General features: G+C 50.6%; 2 protein-coding genes and 1 pseudogene across 2 annotated transcripts; 2 read left to right on the top strand and 1 right to left on the bottom strand.

Moving 5' to 3' along the window:
- The first annotated feature begins 2,008 nt into the window (after positions 1 to 2,008).
- LOC127345192 (putative serine/threonine-protein kinase-like protein CCR3) lies at positions 2,009 to 4,898 on the top strand. The gene has a single exon (XM_051371634.2). The coding sequence runs from the start codon at positions 2,138 to 2,140 to the stop codon at positions 4,652 to 4,654; it is 2,517 nt and encodes an 838-aa protein (XP_051227594.1). The 5' UTR covers positions 2,009 to 2,137; the 3' UTR covers positions 4,655 to 4,898.
- A 9,463-nt stretch (positions 4,899 to 14,361) lies between these two features.
- LOC127332748 (uncharacterized) lies at positions 14,362 to 15,132 on the top strand. Its single transcript, XM_051359112.2, has one exon. The coding sequence runs from the start codon at positions 14,498 to 14,500 to the stop codon at positions 14,996 to 14,998; it is 501 nt and encodes a 166-aa protein (XP_051215072.1). The 5' UTR covers positions 14,362 to 14,497; the 3' UTR covers positions 14,999 to 15,132.
- A 1,212-nt stretch (positions 15,133 to 16,344) lies between these two features.
- Positions 16,345 to 19,801, bottom strand: LOC127332666 (putative pentatricopeptide repeat-containing protein At3g15200; annotated as a pseudogene).
- Between the last annotated feature and the right edge of the window lie 1,122 nt (positions 19,802 to 20,923).

The following is a 20,923-nucleotide window of genomic DNA, read 5'->3' as shown; positions in this document are numbered from 1 at the left end:
ATACCTGGTCGCCTGTGCCTTGTGATCCATGAGTTGGCTCAGAGCACGGTGGACCACGGCGGGAGTGAGCGGACCAACTGGAACACGGCCTTCGTCGTAGATCTTCTTCATCTGAGCATAGTTCTGTATGGGCTTGTTGATGAGTTCCGTATCCCTAGGGTGAGTCTGCGATGATGATCTTACTTAGTTCTTCCTCATGTGAAAGTTAACAACACCCATCATGAATGAAGTGCAAGAGAAGTTGCAATGCGCTAACCTTGGTGTACGCATAGTATGCATCATCGTCCATCATGATAGCTAATGTCTTCTCCATCCAATGCACCCCCTCAATCTTCTTGAGCCTACAAACATGAACCCACCTTATTCTCCAGTGCCTCAGATGGTTGTAGAACTGAGCGACACCAACCTCACGACCAGTAAACTTGAGAATGACATGTACAATCTCCTTGAGGTTACGATTCCTGAAGAACTGCAATCCAACCTTCTCTTCCGTGACCAACTCGCACACCCGGTTCAACACGAAGGTGGAAATAGCGGCATGACATATCATGTTCTTCTTCTTCCTAATAGAGCACTGGAGTGGCACAACATGCATCACAGACTTGGACAGCAGATCAGGCGACTTCACGTCCTATACATACAAGCAAAGTAGCCAAGTGCAAGACCAATGGTAAGCAAGCTATTTGTTTCACAGATAGAAGCTCTCAGGTCAACATTATGCAACAATGGTAAGCAAGAAAGCATGCTAAGAAGCTTCATTCAACATCCAAACATATTGCGCGCACAAAGATTGACCATAAGACAGTACTAATCTTCTGTGCTTGCTGCCATGTATAAGTGCATAGCTGGTACAAGGAGTAGTTGTACACATCATAGAACCAATCGTCATACAAACTATCACACTTATACGTGGATGACTTGGCTTAGAAGATAAACATGTATTCGACGAAATAACGGCCACTAGATATCTTAGGAACGCACTGTAAGTCCAAGCAAGAACTAAGCAAAACAACCGTACTCTTATAGATCGAAGCAAAAAAAAAACTAAGAAAATCTACTCTGCTCTTACAGATCGAAGCAAGACCTTACATATCATTGCATAAATTTAGCAAACGTACACTAAAAGTACAGATCGAAACAACAAACTAAAGTTAAACTACTTTAGGTCTTATAGATTGAAGCAACAAGTAAGAAAAACAAGTAGATCTAAGCAAGAACTCCGTATCCCTGCACATACTAGCAACCTTAGTGTAGATCTAAGCTAGGTTTGGGAGGTACTCACAGTGATCGGTCAATCGGACCTGGCGGAGGAAGACGACGACATGTTGGCCAGGTGGTGGAGGAATAACTACCGCAACGGAGTTCCATCGGCTTGAGAAGAGGCCGTCCCTTACCTCGGTCGTAGGCGAATAGCTATGGATAGAGAGGTCGAAAGGGGGGAAATGGTGGCGCCTTTGGGCTGTGAGGCGGGGAGGTGTAAATAGGGAGGAGTCTCCAAGGGACGTTACCGAATTTCTCCCGCCATATTTTCGCCGGTGCGTGGACTCATGCCATCCGTCCCTCGTATCAGCACGGCGCATTTTAGCTCCAGCGAGTGCGAGACGAAGCTGCATCGTTAGAAATGGCCCTTATGTGTATTTTAAAATTTGTTCGATGCATAGAATCTTTCTCCTGTGAACAACCAAACGCTCGATTTTCGTCTCCATGCATAAGAAAAACACATTGTTGATAACCAATCACGAAGTTATTTTTTGAGAAAGCTAGAATCTTACCGCTCCATTTGTATCCTACCATTAGCCGACACGACTTGTGTTGTTGTTGGTGACTGTCGATCTCTAACGCGTCTCCCGTCCAACACAGTGACACACGTGTATACGAGACCGACGGAACGGAATCCCCACGCCGCCGCCGCAGCAAGAAACCAGCGCGCGCGCGCGAAGCCACCATCGTCCATCGACCATCGCCACGCCACAGTCCAAACCCCGACGCGGTCGCGGCCCCAACCCCGCCGCGTCCTTTTACCTTTTCCACGCACTCTAATTTAATCCGCCCCCCTCTACTGCTCCGCTCAGCTCCTACTCCCAGCCACCGTCTCGCGAATGACGGCCGCCGCCGCCGCCGACAACCTCCTCCTCCAATGACCCCGCTGCACACGCTCCACCTCGCGGCGCTCCTCTTCCTGCTGCTCGCGGCGGCCGCCTCCGCCTCCACGCTCGCCATCGCGGGGGGCTCCACCGTCTGCGGCGTCGCGGCCGACAACGGCACCGTCTACTGCCTCGACTTCGCCGCCGCCACCAACTCCTCCGCTTCCCCCATCGCGCGTCCGCTCGTCTTCTCCCGCGTCTCCGGCGGCGACGGCTACCTCTGCGCGCTCGGCGCGGGCGGCGGCGACCCCTCCGTGCTCCTCTGCTGGCCGCCCGGCCCCTCCGCGCAGTACCAGCTCCGGCGGGTCTACAGGGGCCCCACACCCTACTCAGACCTCTCCGTCGGGGACGACCACGTCGCGGCCTACGACGCCCAGACGCGCGGGATCCAATGGTGGAGGGGCGGCAACAGCTACCCGCAGTTCCTTCCAGGCGCCTTCACCTCCCTCGTCTCCGGCCACGGCTTCACCTGCGCGCTCGAGGCCACCAACTCCCCCAACGTCCGCTGCTGGGGACCCAACGGTAGCGCCGTGCAATCCGCCTTCGCCAACACCACCTCCATCTCCTCCCTCGCGGCCGGCGGCACCCGCGCGTGCGCCGTCGACTCCGCCACGGGCACCGTGCTCTGCTCCGGCATCACCGGCGCGGGCTCTGCCGCGCCGACCGGCCTCTACCCGCACGGCCTCGCCGTCGGCGACTCGCACGCGTGCGGCCTCAGCCGCCCCAACCACACCGCCGTCTGCTGGACCCTCGCGGGGCCCACCCCCACCGTCTACTACCCGGCCCCCGGCACCGCCTTCGAGTTCCTCGTCGCCGGCGCCAACCTCACCTGCGGCCTCGTCTCCGCCAACTACACCGTCGTCTGCTGGTCCGCCACCTCCGCCGACAACGCGGCCGTCGAACTCTCCTCGCTACCATCCGTTCTCCCCGGCACCTGCGTCCCCGACGCCTCCGCCTGCGACTGCGACGCCTTCCCCGGGTCGGGCCAAATCTGCGCGGCCGCGGGGTCCCCCGGCAGCGTCATCTGCAAGAGGATTTGCGAGGCTTCCGCGCCTCCGCCGGCCGCGTCGCCTCCTCAACCGCCACCCGCCGCAGCAGCTCCTTCCAAGGCCGTGTCCAAGAGGTGGATCGCGTTCGCCGTCGTCGGCGCGGTCGGCGCCTTCGTCGGCCTCTGCTCCATCGTCTACTGCCTCCTCTTCGGCTTCTGCAGCCACAAGCGGATCCACAACTCCGTCCAGCCCAACCTCCCCGGAGGCGCCGGCGCCGCCCCCGCCCCGGCCGATACTAACGTCGCCGCTGTCGCTGCCGCCAGCCCCTACGGCTCGCCGAACGGGTCCCGCGCGCGCGGGTTCCTCTTCCGGCGGCAGCTCTCGCGGGCCATGACGCGGCAGCGCAGCGGGCCGTCCTCCTTCAAGGACCAGACCGAGGAGTACACCTTCGCGCAGCTGGCGGCCGCCACCGAGTTCTTCTCCCCGGATGCCCAGATCGGGGCGGGCAGCTTCGGGACCGTGTACCGCGGCAAGCTCCCCGACGGGCGCGAGGTGGCCATCAAGCGCGGCGAGTCGCTGGCGCGCAAGTTCCAGGAGAAGGAGAGCGCGTTCCGGTCGGAGCTGGCCTTCCTGTCCCGCCTTCACCACAAGCACCTCGTCGGCCTCGTGGGGTACTGCGAGGAGAACGACGAGCGGCTGCTGGTGTACGAGTTCATGAAGAACGGCGCGCTCTACGACCACCTCCACCCCAAACCAGCCCACATCATCGGCGACGAGCCGCCATTGGTGTCGCCGGTGATGTCGTCGTGGAAGCTCCGCATCAAGATCCTGCTGGACGCGTCGCGCGGCATCGAGTACCTGCACTCGTACGCGGTGCCGCCCATCATCCACCGCGACATCAAGTCGTCCAACATCCTGCTGGACGGCAGCTGGGTGGCGCGCGTGTCCGACTTCGGGCTCTCGCTCATGGGTCCGTCGTCGCCGGACTCGGACGACTCCGCCGGTGCAGCAGTGCAGCAGCACGTGGCCATGAAGGCCGCCGGCACGGTGGGGTACATGGACCCGGAGTACTACGGCATGCACCACCTCACCGTGAAGAGCGACGTGTACGGCTTCGGCGTGGTGATGCTGGAGACGCTCACGGGGAAGCGCGCGCTGTTCAGGGACGCCGGCGGCGGCGGGGACCCCGTGAGCGTGGTGGACTACGCGCAGCCGAGCATCGTCGCCGGGGAGCTCGGCAAGGTGCTGGACGGGCGCGCGCCGGAGCCCACCCCGAACGAGGCCGAGGCCGTGGAGCTGGTGGCCTACACGGCCGTGCACTGCGTGCGGCTGGAGGGCAAGGACCGGCCCGCCATGGCGGACATCGTGGCTAACCTCGAGACAGCGTTCGCGTTCTGCGAGGGCAGCGCCGGAGGGAACGGCAGCCGCGACGGCCGCGCCACTGGCGGCGGCGGCTACAGGAACAGCTCGTCCAGCCTCTCCATGACGTCAATGGAGTTGTCTGGGAGGATCGGGGAGTAGATTATTTTTCTTCTTCTTAAATTTTGTTCAGGAGTTTCAAACTGTGATTAGCCCGGGAAGGGAGGAAGGAAGCGATGTTCTTGGAAATGTGTTGGTTAGTTCATTTTTTCGGGGGTAGATTTGATTTGGAGAGGTCTGTCTCTGTGTGTGGCATCTCATTTTACCACACATTTTGTTCTTGGTGGCTGTACATGATCTCGATGAGAAATTTTCTAGATTATCTACTCTGTTTTCACAGGCTTCATTTCCAAAATCCAGCACGATGATCTCTCGATGAATTGATCTCTTATTTTTCACGGGTCTGTGTGTGTGGTTATCTCACCCAGAACACACACTGTGTACATGATGGTGATGAATTGATCTCTTACTTTTCCAGGAGGGGATGGAAATTCCAGATTCTCAACAATCATCAGCTTTGATAGAACCCCTTACCAAAACGATAGTGTCTTTAGATTACTCTGCGAATTGAGCTCTGATTCCAACAGAATCATGGCGTTCCAAAGGCTCTCGAGCATCCATTCAGGAAGAATCTTTATCATCATCGAGCTCGAGCACCTTTCAGTTCTGAACAAATCATTCACTGTAAGGCCGGTGCCAGCGCAGGCTGGAGGGGAGGCGGTAGCGGCGGCGATGGGGCGGGAGAGGGGCGGTAGGCGGGCGGGAGTGGAGCGGCGGGCGCCGGCTGGCTCGCCCGGCGGTGGCGCCGCTACCGCCGGGTGTCGCCGCGTAGGCGGCGAGATGGAGGCGGGAGCGGGCGGGAGGCGGGCGGCGCGTTGGCGGGCCGAAGGGCGGGAGGCAGGCGGGCGGTAGGCGGGCTGGAGGCGGGCTGGAGCCGGGCTGGAGGCGGGCTGGAGGCGGGCTGGAGCGGGCGGGAAGCGAGGCGGGAGTGGGCGGGAGTGGGCGGGGAGGCGGGCGGGAGCGAGGCGGGAGTGGGGCGGGAGCAGGGCATTATTTTGAATGTCTAAACAAAATCGAGTGAAATAACTTAATGTGGAAAAGAAATGGTGATGTGGAGGGGAGAGAAGTGAGAGTGGGGACTATAGCCCATGCATTGGCACCGTGTGGTGAGAGTGGGGTGAGAGTGGGGTGAGAGTGGCCCAAAAGCTGACGTGGCGGGGCGGGAGTGGGGCGTTGGGTTGGCACCAGCCTAAACAAGAAGAAAAGGAGTTTGAACAAATCAAGTGCGAAAACGCTGCTTCACCGGCTTCTTTTCCGTTTTCCAGTCTCTGGTCCAACAGCGCGGAGTGGTCAAATTCAAATTCCAATCCAACCCATGCATGCTGCTTTCATGAGTGCATACGCAAACGCATCGTTCGCCGGTCAATTTGGGGGGTTCGCTCGGGAGTTGTTTGGAAAGACGCCGCTGCCTGCTTCCTCCGGGCGAGCGAGTTTGGTGTGTTTTTGGTCCACCATGACAAAGTACGTACGCCAAGGTCGTTTTCTACGAGCGTTTCACACCCGTCTTGGCCGCCGGTCGTCTCCTGCTCTTTCTCTTCCCAGCGTGCGTCAACGGCTATCTCTGAACCGTGGACAATTCCACGCTTAGAAAAATATTACTCCCTCCGTCCGTTTTTAGGTGACCGACCGACGTTTTTTCGAAAACCCCCCTAAGCATTTTCCGACCAAACGCGCGGTCCAACCGACAGAGTCTCTTCCGCGCGACCTTTCCTTCCGCGTCACAAGCCCCAACCTTTTCTTCCTCGCGCTCGTCGACGGCGTCCGCCACCCGACGCCGCTCCCCCTCCGTCCCCACGCCTTTTCCCTTGCTCGTGACGCCGTCACCCTCTTCTTTCGCGTCTCCGCCGCTCTCTCCTTCTCTCGAATCGCGACCGCTCTCATCCTCCCGTGCCCAGCAAGTTCATGCTAAAAATGGGGATTTTTTTCCTCCGGATCTCTCATGGCGGCGGTGTTGGCAGCATGGCGGAGCTACAGCTGGTGGCGGCTTGTGGAGATCCAATCTCGCTGGTGTCTTTGGTGGTAGATCGACGGAGCTCCAATTAGGTGGTGCTTCTTTGGATCCGCCAAGCTGGAGCTAAAAATAGCCACTTTGCTCGATCCGCCAAAGCTGGTGTCTTGGCGGTATAGTTCGTCCGCCGGTAGCAGTCGTGGGCGCGGCGGTCGGCGGCGGCGTGCCACATCAACTTCATGGTAAGGTACGTATCCTGCCGCATATCTCAGATATGTCTTCTTCTCCCTCAATGCTTACACGGCTCTGCAACTCTCTTTCTTTTAATTTCTAGTCTAAACCATGTTGCAATTTGTGTCGAGGAGAATCAATGGATGCTGCAATTTCTGTGAACTATGGGTTATCTCAAATCTTTTTGGGTTTCTCTGTAAGAGATTTATGAACCAAGGATGCTGTAAGAGATTTATGAACCACTGAATCCAAATGTTGATATTGCAGTTTATGAACCACTGAATCCAAATGTTGACATTGTAATCTTTATAGCACAACTATACCACATATGCTTGTGATGAAGCATATATAGTCTGATACTCCACAGGAGTAGCACATAGTCAATTAAGTTGATCCAAAAACACATCAGAATGGTTGCTAGTGTGAGTGCATCAATGGTTGATGCATCATGTCCATTAATCTTTCAAAGCTATCCTGGGTAACAACCCTGAGTTATGGAATGATCTTGATAAAACTTGCAAATTTATTTTCCACTGTTTTGATGTGGATGTTCTAGAAACAGGGGAGGTCATGCCAATTTTTGCTGATTAGTTGGCTTGACTATTTTCTTATACTCCGTACTAGAGAAGTATCAGTGTTGCTCTCTATGAACTACAAAATTGCAAAAGAAAAGTATTGGTTGAATCTAGTATATCACCATTAACTCTAGAACAACACAAATTTGGTTCTCAAGTTTTTCAGAAACCGGAAGATTCAATTTCAACGGTGGTCTAGTTATAGTTAACATAGTTTTTTTTTTCTTTCAAATGTACTCCCTTCGTCCAATTTTATGCAAAATCCACGATTTTGCCCAATAAGCATGGGCTATGTTCCATGGGGAAAGAGGGAACATTGATAGGAAAAACATAGGAAATATTATGTTTTGCCCATGACTACAAATGCAAGACGTTTATGCTTACGGCATGGGCAACCTGGCTCGAAAAAACTGACCCGGAAACCCCAAGTCATGCCTAAAGCTCACAAGGAGTGTTTTTCAGGTTTAGTAAGAACATATATATATATATATATATATATATATATATATATATATATATATATATATATATATATATAGAGCCCAACTATTCTCGAACCCCCTTAAGAGTGGTTCTAGAATAGCTATTCTAGAACCCCCAAACCAACTCGGCAAGCGAACCTCCCACCCCGCGCGCAACCCACCTCCCGCCCGCGCGCCTCCCACCTCCCGCGCGCGCGTCGCCTCCCACCACCTGCCGCGCGCCGGCTGCCGCCGCCGCCACTCCGCCGCGCGCCCGGCGACCGCCGCCACACCACTGCCGCGCCCCGGCGACCGCCGCCCCCACCACTCGCTGCGGCCCCGGCGACCGCCGCCCCACCACCGCTGCGCTTCGGCGACCGCCGCCTCACCACTCGCCGCGCCGCTTCGGCGATCGCCGGCGACCGCCGCTTCACTCACTGCAGCCAGAGCTTCCGCCGCCCCGTCACCAGCAGCGCGCACGACCTCCACCGCCCCACCACCTGCCACGCGCACAGCCCCCACCGTCCCCACCAACTGTCGGAGGCGCCACTGTCGCCCCAGGGAGTCTACCTCCCGCCCCTGCTCCCAGCTCCTCCGGCGGCGCCCCAACCAGACCGAGAGTACAAAAAATCTCTAGAGTACAAAAAATCAGGAAGTTCACATCTACAAGACTCGGTAGTTCACATCTACGGAACTTGGATGTTTCACATACACGAAATTTTTTAAAATTATGAAATTCTCCAGATTTCAAAAAATCAGAAGTTCACATCTGCAAAGACTTGGAAGTTCACACTCGCAAAATTCAGAAGTTTAGAAATTTTTTCTAGAGTTCAAAAAATGGGAAGTTCACATCCGCCTAAATTTAGATGTTCACTTTCGCAGATTGGTGAAGTTCACTTCGCCGAATTCAGAAGTTCAGAAGACTGCTGCATAACTAAACATGAAAATCGAAAAGTTCACTTCGAACACAAAAAATATAGAAGTTCACATTATTTTGGGAAGTTCACTTCGAACAAAAGACAAAACAACTCGGAAGTTCAATTCAAACATGTGGAAGTTCGCAATATTTTCAGAAGTTCACTTGCCACCACCGGGAAGTTCATTTACCTCCATACGGAAATTCACTCCCCGTATAGAAGTTCATATTTGAAATGGAAGTTCACTCTTACAATGTTGAGGTCCGTCTGGAAGTTCAGATGCGAGAGAAGGGAAGTTCAGATAGTGCAGATGCGACGGTAGTTCGCTATATTTTCTGAAGTTCACTTCAAACTAGACCAAAGTTTTGGAAGTTCGCCCTGTACAATATTGAAGTCCGTCGGGAAGTTCAGATTCAGGGGAGAAGAAGTTCACATCCACAGAAGTTCGCTATAATTTTATTACATGCCAGAAACTTTTATACCGCGATCGGAAGTTCACTAACAGATATAAAGGAAGTTCACTTCTATATTCGAGCACCTCATACACTCTGTTTTTCTGGACGGAAATCATACGCATAGAAATCGTCCGTACAACCACCGATTGCGCAAATCGACCAACTCAACTTACAATTAGCACTAATATAACTCTACTAATACTCCAACATATCGCAATGCCACACCTAATCAATCTAGATGAGCCAATTTCGAAATGTTCTTGTGTCGGCGTTATCTTCACTTTTATGTATTTCTGAAATTAAATTAAAACCATTTAGAATTTGGAAAAACATTCAACATGAAAAAGATTCGCCTAATCAATATCTTTTCAACGCAATATCATTTGGAAAATTCCGATAAGTGGTTCGGAAATTAGCCCCAAAAAACAGTTCGAAAAACCGAGAAGTTCGAAAAACGTAATCACGTATTTTCAAATCTGCTCTTAAACTGTAAAGAATTTAGAAAAGTGTTCTTCATGAAAAAGGTGCGCCTAGTCAGCACCTTTCCAACGGCATATCATACGCATCATTCCGATAAACGGTTTGAAAACTGGAACCCCAAAACTGTACAAAAATAGAGAAATCCGCGAAAACGTTGTTTTGTATATTTCAAATTAGTTCTAATAAATGTAGAATTTGGGAAAACAATGAACACGAAAAAGTTGCGAAATTTCCGTGCGAATCCAACGGTATATTATACGCATCAATCCGATAAGCGGTTTGAAAATCATCATGAAAATACTGTCCGCACGAACATGCAATTCTGGTATTCCGTCGAGAAGTTCACTAGGAAAACTCGCGGAAGTTCAGAAAGGGTTCGAGAATAGTTATTCTCGAACCGGTTCGAGAATAGCAGACCTATATATATATATATATATATATATAATACTTCACTATTTTACCCTGAAATAATTTATCAAGTACTTCTTAACTTAAAATAGGTATTTTCATGTGTCTTGAGACGAGACTTTTTCAGGAAGCCTGGAACAAAGCAGGATTTTCCCGACTGTAAAGAGGTTTAAATAGCCGTGCAAGACCCCTCGGCGAGTAAGGAAGCGACGTTTTGGCTCCTAGGTGCATATGAAGCTATTATAAAAAAATATGCATTTTTAGAAAATTATCAGAAGATTCTGAAAATAATTCATGTATACATGCAGGGCATTCTATGTTAGCACACAAGTCTTCAGGAAAAGGAATATTTTATGTGGCGTGTGTAAAAAGATTTAAAAAAATTGTAGTCATATTCAAGGGTCACAAAAAATGTTAATTTTTCAAGAAAACTTGTTGTGCCAACATAGGATGTCTGTATTTACATGTTTTTTTCTGAATTTTTTGATATGTTAAAGTATGTTTTCAAACAATAGATCATATGCACCCTAAAGCATAAGATGGAAGGCTCGTGATGCACCTGAAAGCTGATTTTTTGATACAAATAATATATTAATATCACGAAGGTACTAATCACATCCCACCTCTGCACCAACAAAATGTTCATAGACATCAATAATGCACACAACTAAACAAATAAAAAAAGAGAAACAAAAAACAAAGACATCGTCGCGATGATGAAACACCTGCAACCACAATACTCTAACCACCACTAAGACAACACCCTTCTCCAAAAATAACGTGCCCTTTTTTTAAAATATTATCGTCGTGCGATCAAAGATGTTGGGTTTTCACCCTTAAGAAAAGTCTGATTTCAAATGCATGGTAAAACAAATGCATGCTAGCCCTTCGGACATTGATCAAACGACTTGGCACGAGAGTCTCCATGCGGCCATTCCCCACGCTGGTAGAGATGATCTCATGCATTATTGTGCCCTTTATAAGTGCCATGTTGAATAGTGTCACACAAGTTGATTGACCTACTCTAGAAAAGAAAATGAAACCGATTGACCTAGGCTATTCTCGGTACTAGTACCATGTTGAGACGTCTCAACAATGCGTTTGTCCATATAGGAAGAAGAAGATGTGACGTATATGGTGGGTGAAACGAATCCTTCATCGTGTCACGCTCGAAATGGCTTCTCCCATCGTGCCATTCTCCCCATGCTTAACTATCCGGCCATGGAGGCCATGCATATATGCATGTGAAGTGTTGGACGAATACCTATCTTTATCAGTGCAGCAAGTAAAAGGAACTATAGAGGACTGTGTGAGTTTTTTCTTAGAAGAAGAGGGCTAATTGACTCTTTGGTCCCTTTGATATTTTTTCAAGGATACACCTAACAAGTGTATCATTGTAAAATAAAAAAGGATGACAATTAAGCCGCTACAACGTTTGACCCTCTAGGGTCCACTATCCTCATATTATGTTTTTTTCCGATAAAGATCCTCATATTATGTAGAATCTACAAAAAGAAGTAGTAATTCAGACCGTGAGGATGTCAATTTTATCCATGAATCTTGGTATCGGTTGTGTGACCGGTTGAGTATGGGTACACAATTAGATACTCGTATAGTCGTGTCGCTTGTGTGGAAGTGACCCTAAACCTTATACACAAGCCCAGACCCTAATTCTTAATCCACAAACCCCAAGATTGTGTGATGAACAAACTTGAAGAAGTTTATGTTTATTAATTTGCTTGTGTAAATTTCAGCAAGTGTTGCTCCCATTCCTTGGATAGTCTCATGGTCGGGCAATGGGTGGGTAGCCGGGTTCCATATTAACTCTTGGAATGGGAGGTAATATTAGTTTGATTTTGTTGATACATGCATCCCAACAAACGGTGCATTCAACTACAACCACACGTACACAAATCAGAAATTAATTTGTCGATAATCTTTTCTCGGTTGTTATCGAGCGATGGATCCACGGAGGCATGATTAGTCAACAAAGTACCGATTAGCACTGGCCTGTTCCGATTATTCAGCTTCAGTTTTCCCATCACCAACTTTTCGTATGTCCTTTTGGGCAGCAATCACTTTATTTATTCTCGAGGTGCATGTGAGAACACAGGACCTGTAGGTGCATATATTTTTGGTCGCCACTGTTTGGGTCCTGGTGGTATAATAATCTGCCTTTGATCTCCTTGTGATGCTCTTTTCTACTACAAAGCAATTTTGGTTTGGTGAGTAGGCCAGTGTGCGTGTGTATATGTAGCGCCAGTGCGGCCGACTCGAAGCGGCCAAAGAGCTTTCAGCCGAAAGCGGTCAAGATGGCAGCGCCGGGAAAGGGAGATGCACGAAATTTGGGGTTTAGTTTTTTGACAAATTTATTTTCAGGGCGTCCTGAAAATTAACAAACATGACAGATGTTTTTTACCGTCGGATCGAGAAAGACCGGTCGTACTTCTTGCCTGTGTCCGTCTCATGCAACTATCGGTGCGACCATATGGAACCATCGAGCGGCTTTAAATCCTGCACGTCGTGCGCTGGCTTTTGCTTCCTAAAAAATAGGGATACGACATAGCTCTGTTCCTGCCAGATCGAGAAACATAGGATCTTGTCTCTCTCGCCGTCCCTCCCGAGTGGCGGTGGGAGGGAAACCCTAGCCGTGCCACCGGTACCCCTCATACACACCCCTCCCCTCCCTTGCTGCCCCCAGAGGGGGCGATCGGGCAAAGCTTGGTCGTCACCAGTGGCGGCGGGTTGTTCTCGTCCCCTAGTGCGAGGGATCGTTCCGGGATGAGGCCTCCGTGCTTCAGTGTGCTGCGTCTGTTTGGTGCCACGCCGTGGCGGCTCACCGGCATGGTGCGGCCGCAGGGTCTCCAGCGAGCAGAGGCACATAGGGCCAACAGTGGTATGCACTCGGTTGTGGCCTCCGTTCTTTGGGTGGCAAGGGTGGTGGACGGAAAGGGTTGTTGCATTCATCGTCTCGGAAGCAACACCCATATTATTTGCAGCGGCAAGACCGTGGGCTCCATCTGGGTCTGTGGGGCTTATCCCACATCTAGTGGTTGCAAGTTGGCTGAGCGTGGCTTCCGGTGAAAACGAGCTATATCGGTCGATCGTAGCATCTATTTGTCGTTACCTTGTTGAAGGCATTGTTGTTGCAGTCATCGTCGACTCGCTTGGGCTGCTCCGGGGGAAACCCTAGATCTTGGTCTCCTGTATCGAACGATGACGACACCTTCAGTGTCACCCTCCCTCTCAGGGGCATCATTTTTGGAGTAGGTGTTGGATGGAGGAAGCAAGAGGTGGAGCACTGTTGCAATTACCACTTCCACAACGATGGATCTAACGACGTGGCGCAGGAGGACCCGGTGACAAACGTATCATGATGGAATCACATAGGACGGGGGGTGCTGGCTGGCATCGTGGACGCGTCAACAATAGAACTGGTGAAGGCTATGCCGATCTTTGCCCTAAAAATTGCTTGGCGGTTTTGATGGTGGTGACTGTAGCGTGTGCAGGGTGCTCTCTAAGAGTCTGCAACACCTGATGAGTGCTATTGTTTCGTCTAGAGGGTGTCTCGAGGTATGCGATATTTCAGATTCCTAGTTGGTGGGGTGGTTTCGTGATTTCACGACATAACGCCTTGTCGGCATGATCTTCACCTATTGTCTTGTGTTGCGTGGTTTCGGATTTTTTTTTGATATATGCTAATTATCAGACTTTGTCCAATAATTTAATAAAGAGGGACGCATGCATCTCTTCGATGCCCGAGCTGTCTCTTCTTCCCTTTTGGAAATGAAAAAAAAAACAAATAAAAAGGGCAGGTCAAAAAGACTACGAAGGCATGGCACTCAAGAAGGCAAAAGGGTAACGAGCCAAGAAAAAGGACATAAACTTGCACCAACCCGATCCTGTTTTGGTTCCTCATAGTACATACTTTTTCCGGCTGATTGGTTTTGGTCATCTCAATTCGACTGCACGTACTGGTGCTACATATATTCCACTCCAGCTCGAGAGAAAAAACGCAAAGGATGTATGAAATGCAGATCACTCTCAGTCTTCTTCCATTTCCCTTTTGTAGTGTCAGTCACACAAGAGGAAACGCTAGGGTGTGTCCTGCTTTTGCTTTTGCCTTGTACTAGACCTAGTGTAATGTTAGTGTCAGTGGATTTGTTACGATGTTTGTACTGGTTCCTTAATGATCATGGAACTAGATTCACTAGCCCTTTGATCGCCAGCTAGCAAGAGTTTAGCTAGATCCTCCTGTTGTCTAACACTATAACTACCGATCAAATAAATGTATTTAGCTTTCCTCTTTCGTCTTTGTACTTTCAGTTATATACTTACTATGTGGATGCTTGGCCTAAGAGTAGAGGAGCAGCTGAGCTTGAGCGGAGTAGCTGTAGTTCAAGCTTGACAATGGCGAGGGTCACCTGCTCTGCTCTCCAACAACTACACCCTGCACGGCACTCACTGCACAGCATATATACATCACCCTCATGCGGCGACCAAGTACCAACAATGGCGTCCACCTTCCCCTCGCTCGACGGCCTCCTGGCCCGCCGCCCGCTGCTGCTCTACGCAGCCACGTGGACCGCGGTCGCTGCCATGTCTGTGGCCGTGACGGCGCTCGCGCCGGAGCTCGCCTATGTTTGGGCAGTCGCGCCGGGGACGCCGCTCAGCAGGGCCTGCACCGGCAGCGGCTTCAACGGCGGGAGCATCGGGCTGCCTCTCGACGGGCCGCCGTGGGATGGCGTGTGCGTGCCGGCCAGCATGTTTGGCCGTACCGTCCCTGATGTGGTCGTCCCGCTCGTGTTCGCCGTCGTGGTCGTCGCCAGTGCCGTCGGGTTCACTACCGCAGTCGGCGTCTGGGAGGACGATGAGGAGGAGGTCAGCGATGGCCAAGTAGGACAGGTGTAGGCTATGGCAGATAACTCCATATGTACTTTCCAGTTTCTGAATGTTTTCACCGTCAATAGAGCAGAGACAGATATTCCTGAATGTATCTGGCACTGAAAAAAGATTCAGGCAAAATAGCTCTGAAATTAAGATGATAGACCAATTTAAACGATCATACTAACAAGGACACAGGCTGATCTTTAACACGACCCAAACAAAGCACGAACATTTATTCGTGAACAACTGATATTGGTTTTCACCATTGTCATCATACTTGTTGCTGCTACATACTAACCAAACCAATCATCTGTATCACAAGCTCAACAATATTCCGAAAGACACGCCCTTTCCCGGGCCTGCTTCCAGCTCTCATTGGGCAGATCTGATGAGTTCTTCGCTGAGTTCCCATAGCTGCTTTTCCAAGGCGTCACTCTTTGCCAGTTTGCTCGTCTTCTCCCCGTTGCAGTTGGCAAAGCATTTGATTTGCCCGTCACTTCCTTCAGCTGAGGGTTGAGCCCTACATAACAGGCAAGCATAAGAACATCATGACCTCAATAGACAAAATGCACATCTTCATACTCCATTCTTCTGAATAAAGATGAAAAAAGTACCCAATACTGTAGAAAAAATGATACCTTGAGCCGTCTAATGAGCTCTTTCGCGTGCAGTATGTTTCCAAGCATAGACTGTCCAAGGCCCTTTTATCATCGTGTTCGCCGATACAAAAACCATTAGCAACAGTTGAATCAATCTTAGATTTTTCTTTTAACGAACCATGACAACGCATACACTTTCTTATCGTTGAGTTCACCAAACTGAACCCCTTTGGATATGTATGGAGGTGAGCGACTGAGGACAAGTTCACAATGCGACTATCAATATACCTGTAGATGTATCGATGGCTTTCATATTATAATGGAACAGGTTGGTACTAGAAAGTGACCTGATTGAGCATAAGGAGTGAAAAAATGTTAGTTTCAGGATATCTACCATTGATATTATATGTATGTAGTATTTTAAGACAATACGAAATGATTGGCAGCAAACTGCATCTCGACCTAGTCTTCACACAGTTGGAACAGACAGAATATGGCACCTGCATTGTTTCTGCAGAACAGAAGGATTTTGGACAGCTTGATCCAGAGAAATGACCAGTGCTGCAATAGAATTTCAGAGATATACAGCTACCCGAACCGAAACTTAACCTTAACGCAATTTACGTACATGTAAGACAAACAAGTACCATACAAGGGATGAAGGTGTTACACATACATCAAGATGTTGAGAGGAAGATTCATCAAGTTGAATTGTAAACCCAAGTTCCCAGCATCTTCTGCTAGGACTACCAAATCAGAAATGCCGGTGAACTATTTATGAACATGGAATAGTCCTGAGAATCAATCCAGTTTTAGATTCTTCCCATTCCTACTTGGTGATCGATCTTCTGTGCCCATCTTTCTTCGTATGTATTGCTTTCTGTTATGGTGCTGCTAGAGGGATGGCGCGAGAGGGCCGGCCGGGGGCCTTGCCCACGGCCGGTGGCAAGAGGGAAGAGATTTCCTTCTTAATTCTTGCTTGATTAGATTGATATGTCTCCTCTCCTTATATAGAGAGGTTTACTTAACCCCTAAGCAAGCGGCTCTTATCTCTAATTAACCCTAAGACTAATGGGCTATACCGCCAGCCCAAGCCCATTACGTACTCTAACACTACACCCCCCTGGACATGCAGCTCGTCCTCGAGCTGCAACCTAAACAAACCATGACTCGACGCAACACAAACCTAACACCTAAAAACGAGCCTTTTACATATCGGCGTGTTTTTTTACTCTCAACCTGAAATGGAATGGGACGCTTTATTGTTGACCCCTGAACATAAAGTGGACACCATCCGCCCATCGGACGTGCACCTATACAGCCTCCTGGATCCCATGGAAACCAACGGGACAAAAGGAGCCCGCGCGGCGGCCGGCGACGGAATGCAGTGGTGCTATGCGGTGCGCTCCTGTCGGTGACACCATGCCTTCTCCACGCCGGATGACTGTCGATGGCGCAGACTTTGAGGTCGCTGTCCGCGGGAAAAACAGCATGTCCGCCGCCCGTGGGGGAAACCGCACACCCAAAATCCCCGACGCAGCGGACGAGATCGAGGTCCGTTGCGCAACGAAGCGCAACTTGGAGGAGCTGCAGCTGCAGATCACGCATCTCCCGCACACGCCGACGCACTAGGAGGCCACGCGCAGCAGCCTGTAGCCTCACCGCCGCCGACACGTGGCGGATAGCGATCCAAGCCGGAAGCAGTGACGGCGACGGAGGGAAACGGACCAGGTGGAAGGGCATCCCGGGCGGTGTCGATGTATAGCCCGGGGCCAAGGTCGCTCCCACACCGCCGAAAGGCAGGGACGGCGTCGGTGGCGGCAGCAGCCGCTGCTGCGGTGTTGGTGGCGACGGCAGCTGCTGCTGCTGTTGCAGCTGCCCACCGAACGGCAGGGACAGCGTCAGTGAGGACAGCAGCTGCAGCGGCGGCGTTGGTGGTGGCGGCAGCTGCTGTTGCTGCTGCAGCGTCCCGGTGGGGAAGAAGGCGGCCGACTGCTGGAGAAGAGGGACCCCCGGCGCCAAGGTAGGGCTCGGCCCGGAAATGGTGGACAGCGGCAGCGGGGACTGCAGCAGCCCGGCGTCGGGTGGCGGCGACGACAGCAGCAGCGTCGGCTGCAACGGCCCCGCGATCGCGGCGGAGGCCGCCTGGTGCGTCGGCTGCCACGGCAGCAGCGCCGATGGCGGCGGCGGCCCGTAGGGACCGGCTAGGAAGAGGCAGATCTCCTGGACAACAGTGGTGAGATCGCGGATTGCTCCGGCGATCTCCTCCGGGGTGAGGGCGACGGGAAGCGGCGCGGTGGAGGTGGCCGGCATCGGCCTGGGCGGGGCGCCGGTAGTGGTGGCCATCGGGCCAGTGGTGGTGGGATGGCTGGACATGATCGAACCCGGAAAGCTGATACCAAATGTTATGGTGCTGCTAGAGGGATGGCGCGAGAGGGCTGGCCGGGGGCCTTGCCCACGGCCGATGGCAAGAGGGAAGGAATTTCCTTTTTAATTCTTACTTAATTAGATTGATACGTCTCCTCTCCTTATATAGAGAGGTTTACTTGACCCCTAAGCAAGTGACTCTTATCTCTAATTAACCCTAAGACTAACACTTTCACCAATATCCTGGTTCTTGGTTCTGGAGTCATACCTCTGGACTTCATTGTCGTGTAATACTGCAATGCCTGGTCCAGCTTGCCATGGGAATCAAGTCCATGGACCATAATAGTAAATGATCGCTGATCTGGACCTGATCCATTCATCTCCATCTCCTCCCATATTTGTTGTACCCCATTCTCATATTTCATACTGACATAAAGGTTCAATATTAAGTTATATATGTCAGAATCCAACTTACAGACTGAATCCTCCATCCTCTGAACCAAATTAATAACATCTCACGGCCTCTCAGTTGTCTTCAGAATGTAGGTTTATGTCATATTGTTTGGAGAGCATCCCTTTCTTCTCCATATCATCCAAAAGCTCATAATACTTTTAGATATCTTTGTATTACTGTTGATGATTATTAATAGATCGATGGAATATTCGCAAAAAAAAGTGTTGTAGGTAGCCGCATCTGCTTGGCAACCACGGTCATTCATCTCGCAAAAAACCTCGAGTGCTTCTGGAATCTTTTTCTTGAAGCACAATTGGTCAATGATACTGTTGCAGATCGCCACGTCGGGATTGATTCCTTTCTCACACATGCTCGAAAACAGTTTAACAGCCGTGCTAATTTTGCCAGCTTTGGTCAGTAAATTTATAAATGTACCATAGGTGAACAGCTCTGGCTTGAGCTTAAACGCAATGATCTGGTTCCAAACCCTTTTAGCATCTGCAAGGCTTCCCTTTTTTTTTTTGAACAAAGCAAGGCTTCCCTTGACACACCAGCCATTGAGAATGATGTTCCAGCTCTTTATCACAGGAGGGAACTCATCTTGCTTCTGCAGAAAAGAGGGCCTCGGCCTCCTCGACGTGCTTGTACCGACACAGCGATATCAGGAGTATCTGGAATCCCACCAAGTCGACCTCAAACCCATACTCCTTCCTCTTGTAGAACATCTCGATCGCCTCCTGCACCTTGTGCGCCCCGCATACCGGTTCAACAGGACAGCAAACATCCTGTTCGTCACGACAGACCAGCAGCGCTCTTCAGGGGTCTTGTCGAACAGCTGCCTCATCACCCTGACCTTCTTCATCCGCCCAAGGATGTTGAGCATCTTGGTGTAGTCCTTGGGCCGTGGGCATACGTGGGTAGGCCCGCCGCCCAGTTGAAGAACGACAGCGCCACCTGCCAGCTAGACCTATGCTTCTGCAGGACTTTGAGAACGACATCCTCATCCATCTCACCGGCAAAGCGACGAAGATCTTTCCCGAGGTCAGCGTCAGCATCGCAGGACCTGAGGACTCCCATAACTTTGCCAACGCGGACGTCCCGGGAATCCTCTGATGCGGTGGTGTGGCAGAGTCTTAGTGATATGAGTACACATAAACTTGGGTGGAACTTGGAGGAGTGGAGGCGAGGCTGCCTGAGGAAGCACCTCGAACGCATTCTGCCGTACAGTTGGTGGGCGCGAAGCATGAACGCCCAGCCACCTCGGAACTGCGCACGAACAATGTCTAGATTAGCAACGAGTGGAGCTGACTGAAATAGGAAGAAGATCTGGACACGAAGCGTACTGGAGATGCAGTTTTTGGTCCTGGGGGAGGCGGCGAGCACGGCGTACGGCGGTGCCGGCGGCATCTTGCCTGCCACAGGTTGGCACGAGGGAGAGCGAGGCGGGAGCGCGTACAAAAAACGGACCGGAATGCCTTGCGCGCGCTCAACGGAGCCCGTTCTTGGAGGGCCGCAAAACTTGCTTCGAGTCCCCGCCTGATCAGCAGCGAGTTCCCGGCGGCCGGAGCGGGAGAGGGAGCAGCGCTTGATATTTGAACCTATCACTTTATTGGGCCTGTTGATTGTTACAGGCTTACAGCTATGTGAGCAGCGTTTTCCGTTTAGTGGGCCAACTTCGAGGCTCTAAATCGTTCGAATAAAACATAAAAACAGCCCATAAAATAAGTTTTCTTTTCGGGGTGCATAACATAAACTTTTGTTTTTTGAACAAGACTTTTTTTTTTTTACGAAAACAAGACATAAACTTTGTTCATGCGCATGAAACTTTGTATAGATTCACAACCAAACTGCTGCATGAACGAGTATAATGAGTAGATGGTAACTTGTTTTGTTAGCCTCGCTAAATTAATGACTTTATATAAAAGGCCATCCATGTCCAAGACGAGTTTTTGAGTTTTATTATCACCCTTGGCTATGTTATTAAAAATTTGTTCCATTTGATGTTAAAATCAAAATCCCGTATTTTATCTTCCCATTGGTAAAATGTCCACATCTGAGTTATATTAAGTTTTTATTTCCTCAATTACTCAAAGGCCGCGAGCAAAAGGAGGTAATTGCTCCTACCTCAGATATATCAAAGCCAATTCGATCCTGACAGAATTTAGAAATTTTTGTTGCCAAGATTTTACTGGATTGGATTGGTGCAATCGCATGCCCTTTTTTGGGGGCTTGTAACATATATTTTGAATTCTAGACTGCCATATGCGCTAGCTCATAGATTTTTCTGATGGCTTAACTTGTTCCCCGCAGAAAAAGGAAACTTGATGGCAGTCGGTTACTTCTCTCTTTCAGTTGTACTAGGTCATGATATTAATTCAATAGAAAAACTCTTTATTCCATATTTGACAAATCATTTTGGGTCTTAGTTATAATCAGCGAGTTTAACTAGGTTGGCACACTTTTAGTTTACATCATCAACCTCGACTCTCCGCTGCGCGTGGAAAACCTCGGTTGCGATGCATCCTTGTT

This window comes from Lolium perenne, chromosome 1 (genome assembly GCF_019359855.2).
Source record: "Lolium perenne isolate Kyuss_39 chromosome 1, Kyuss_2.0, whole genome shotgun sequence".
Taxonomy (NCBI): Eukaryota; Viridiplantae; Streptophyta; class Magnoliopsida; order Poales; family Poaceae; genus Lolium; species Lolium perenne.
Note: the sequence above shows the minus strand (reverse complement) of the source record. Positions and strands in the feature narration are given on the sequence as shown.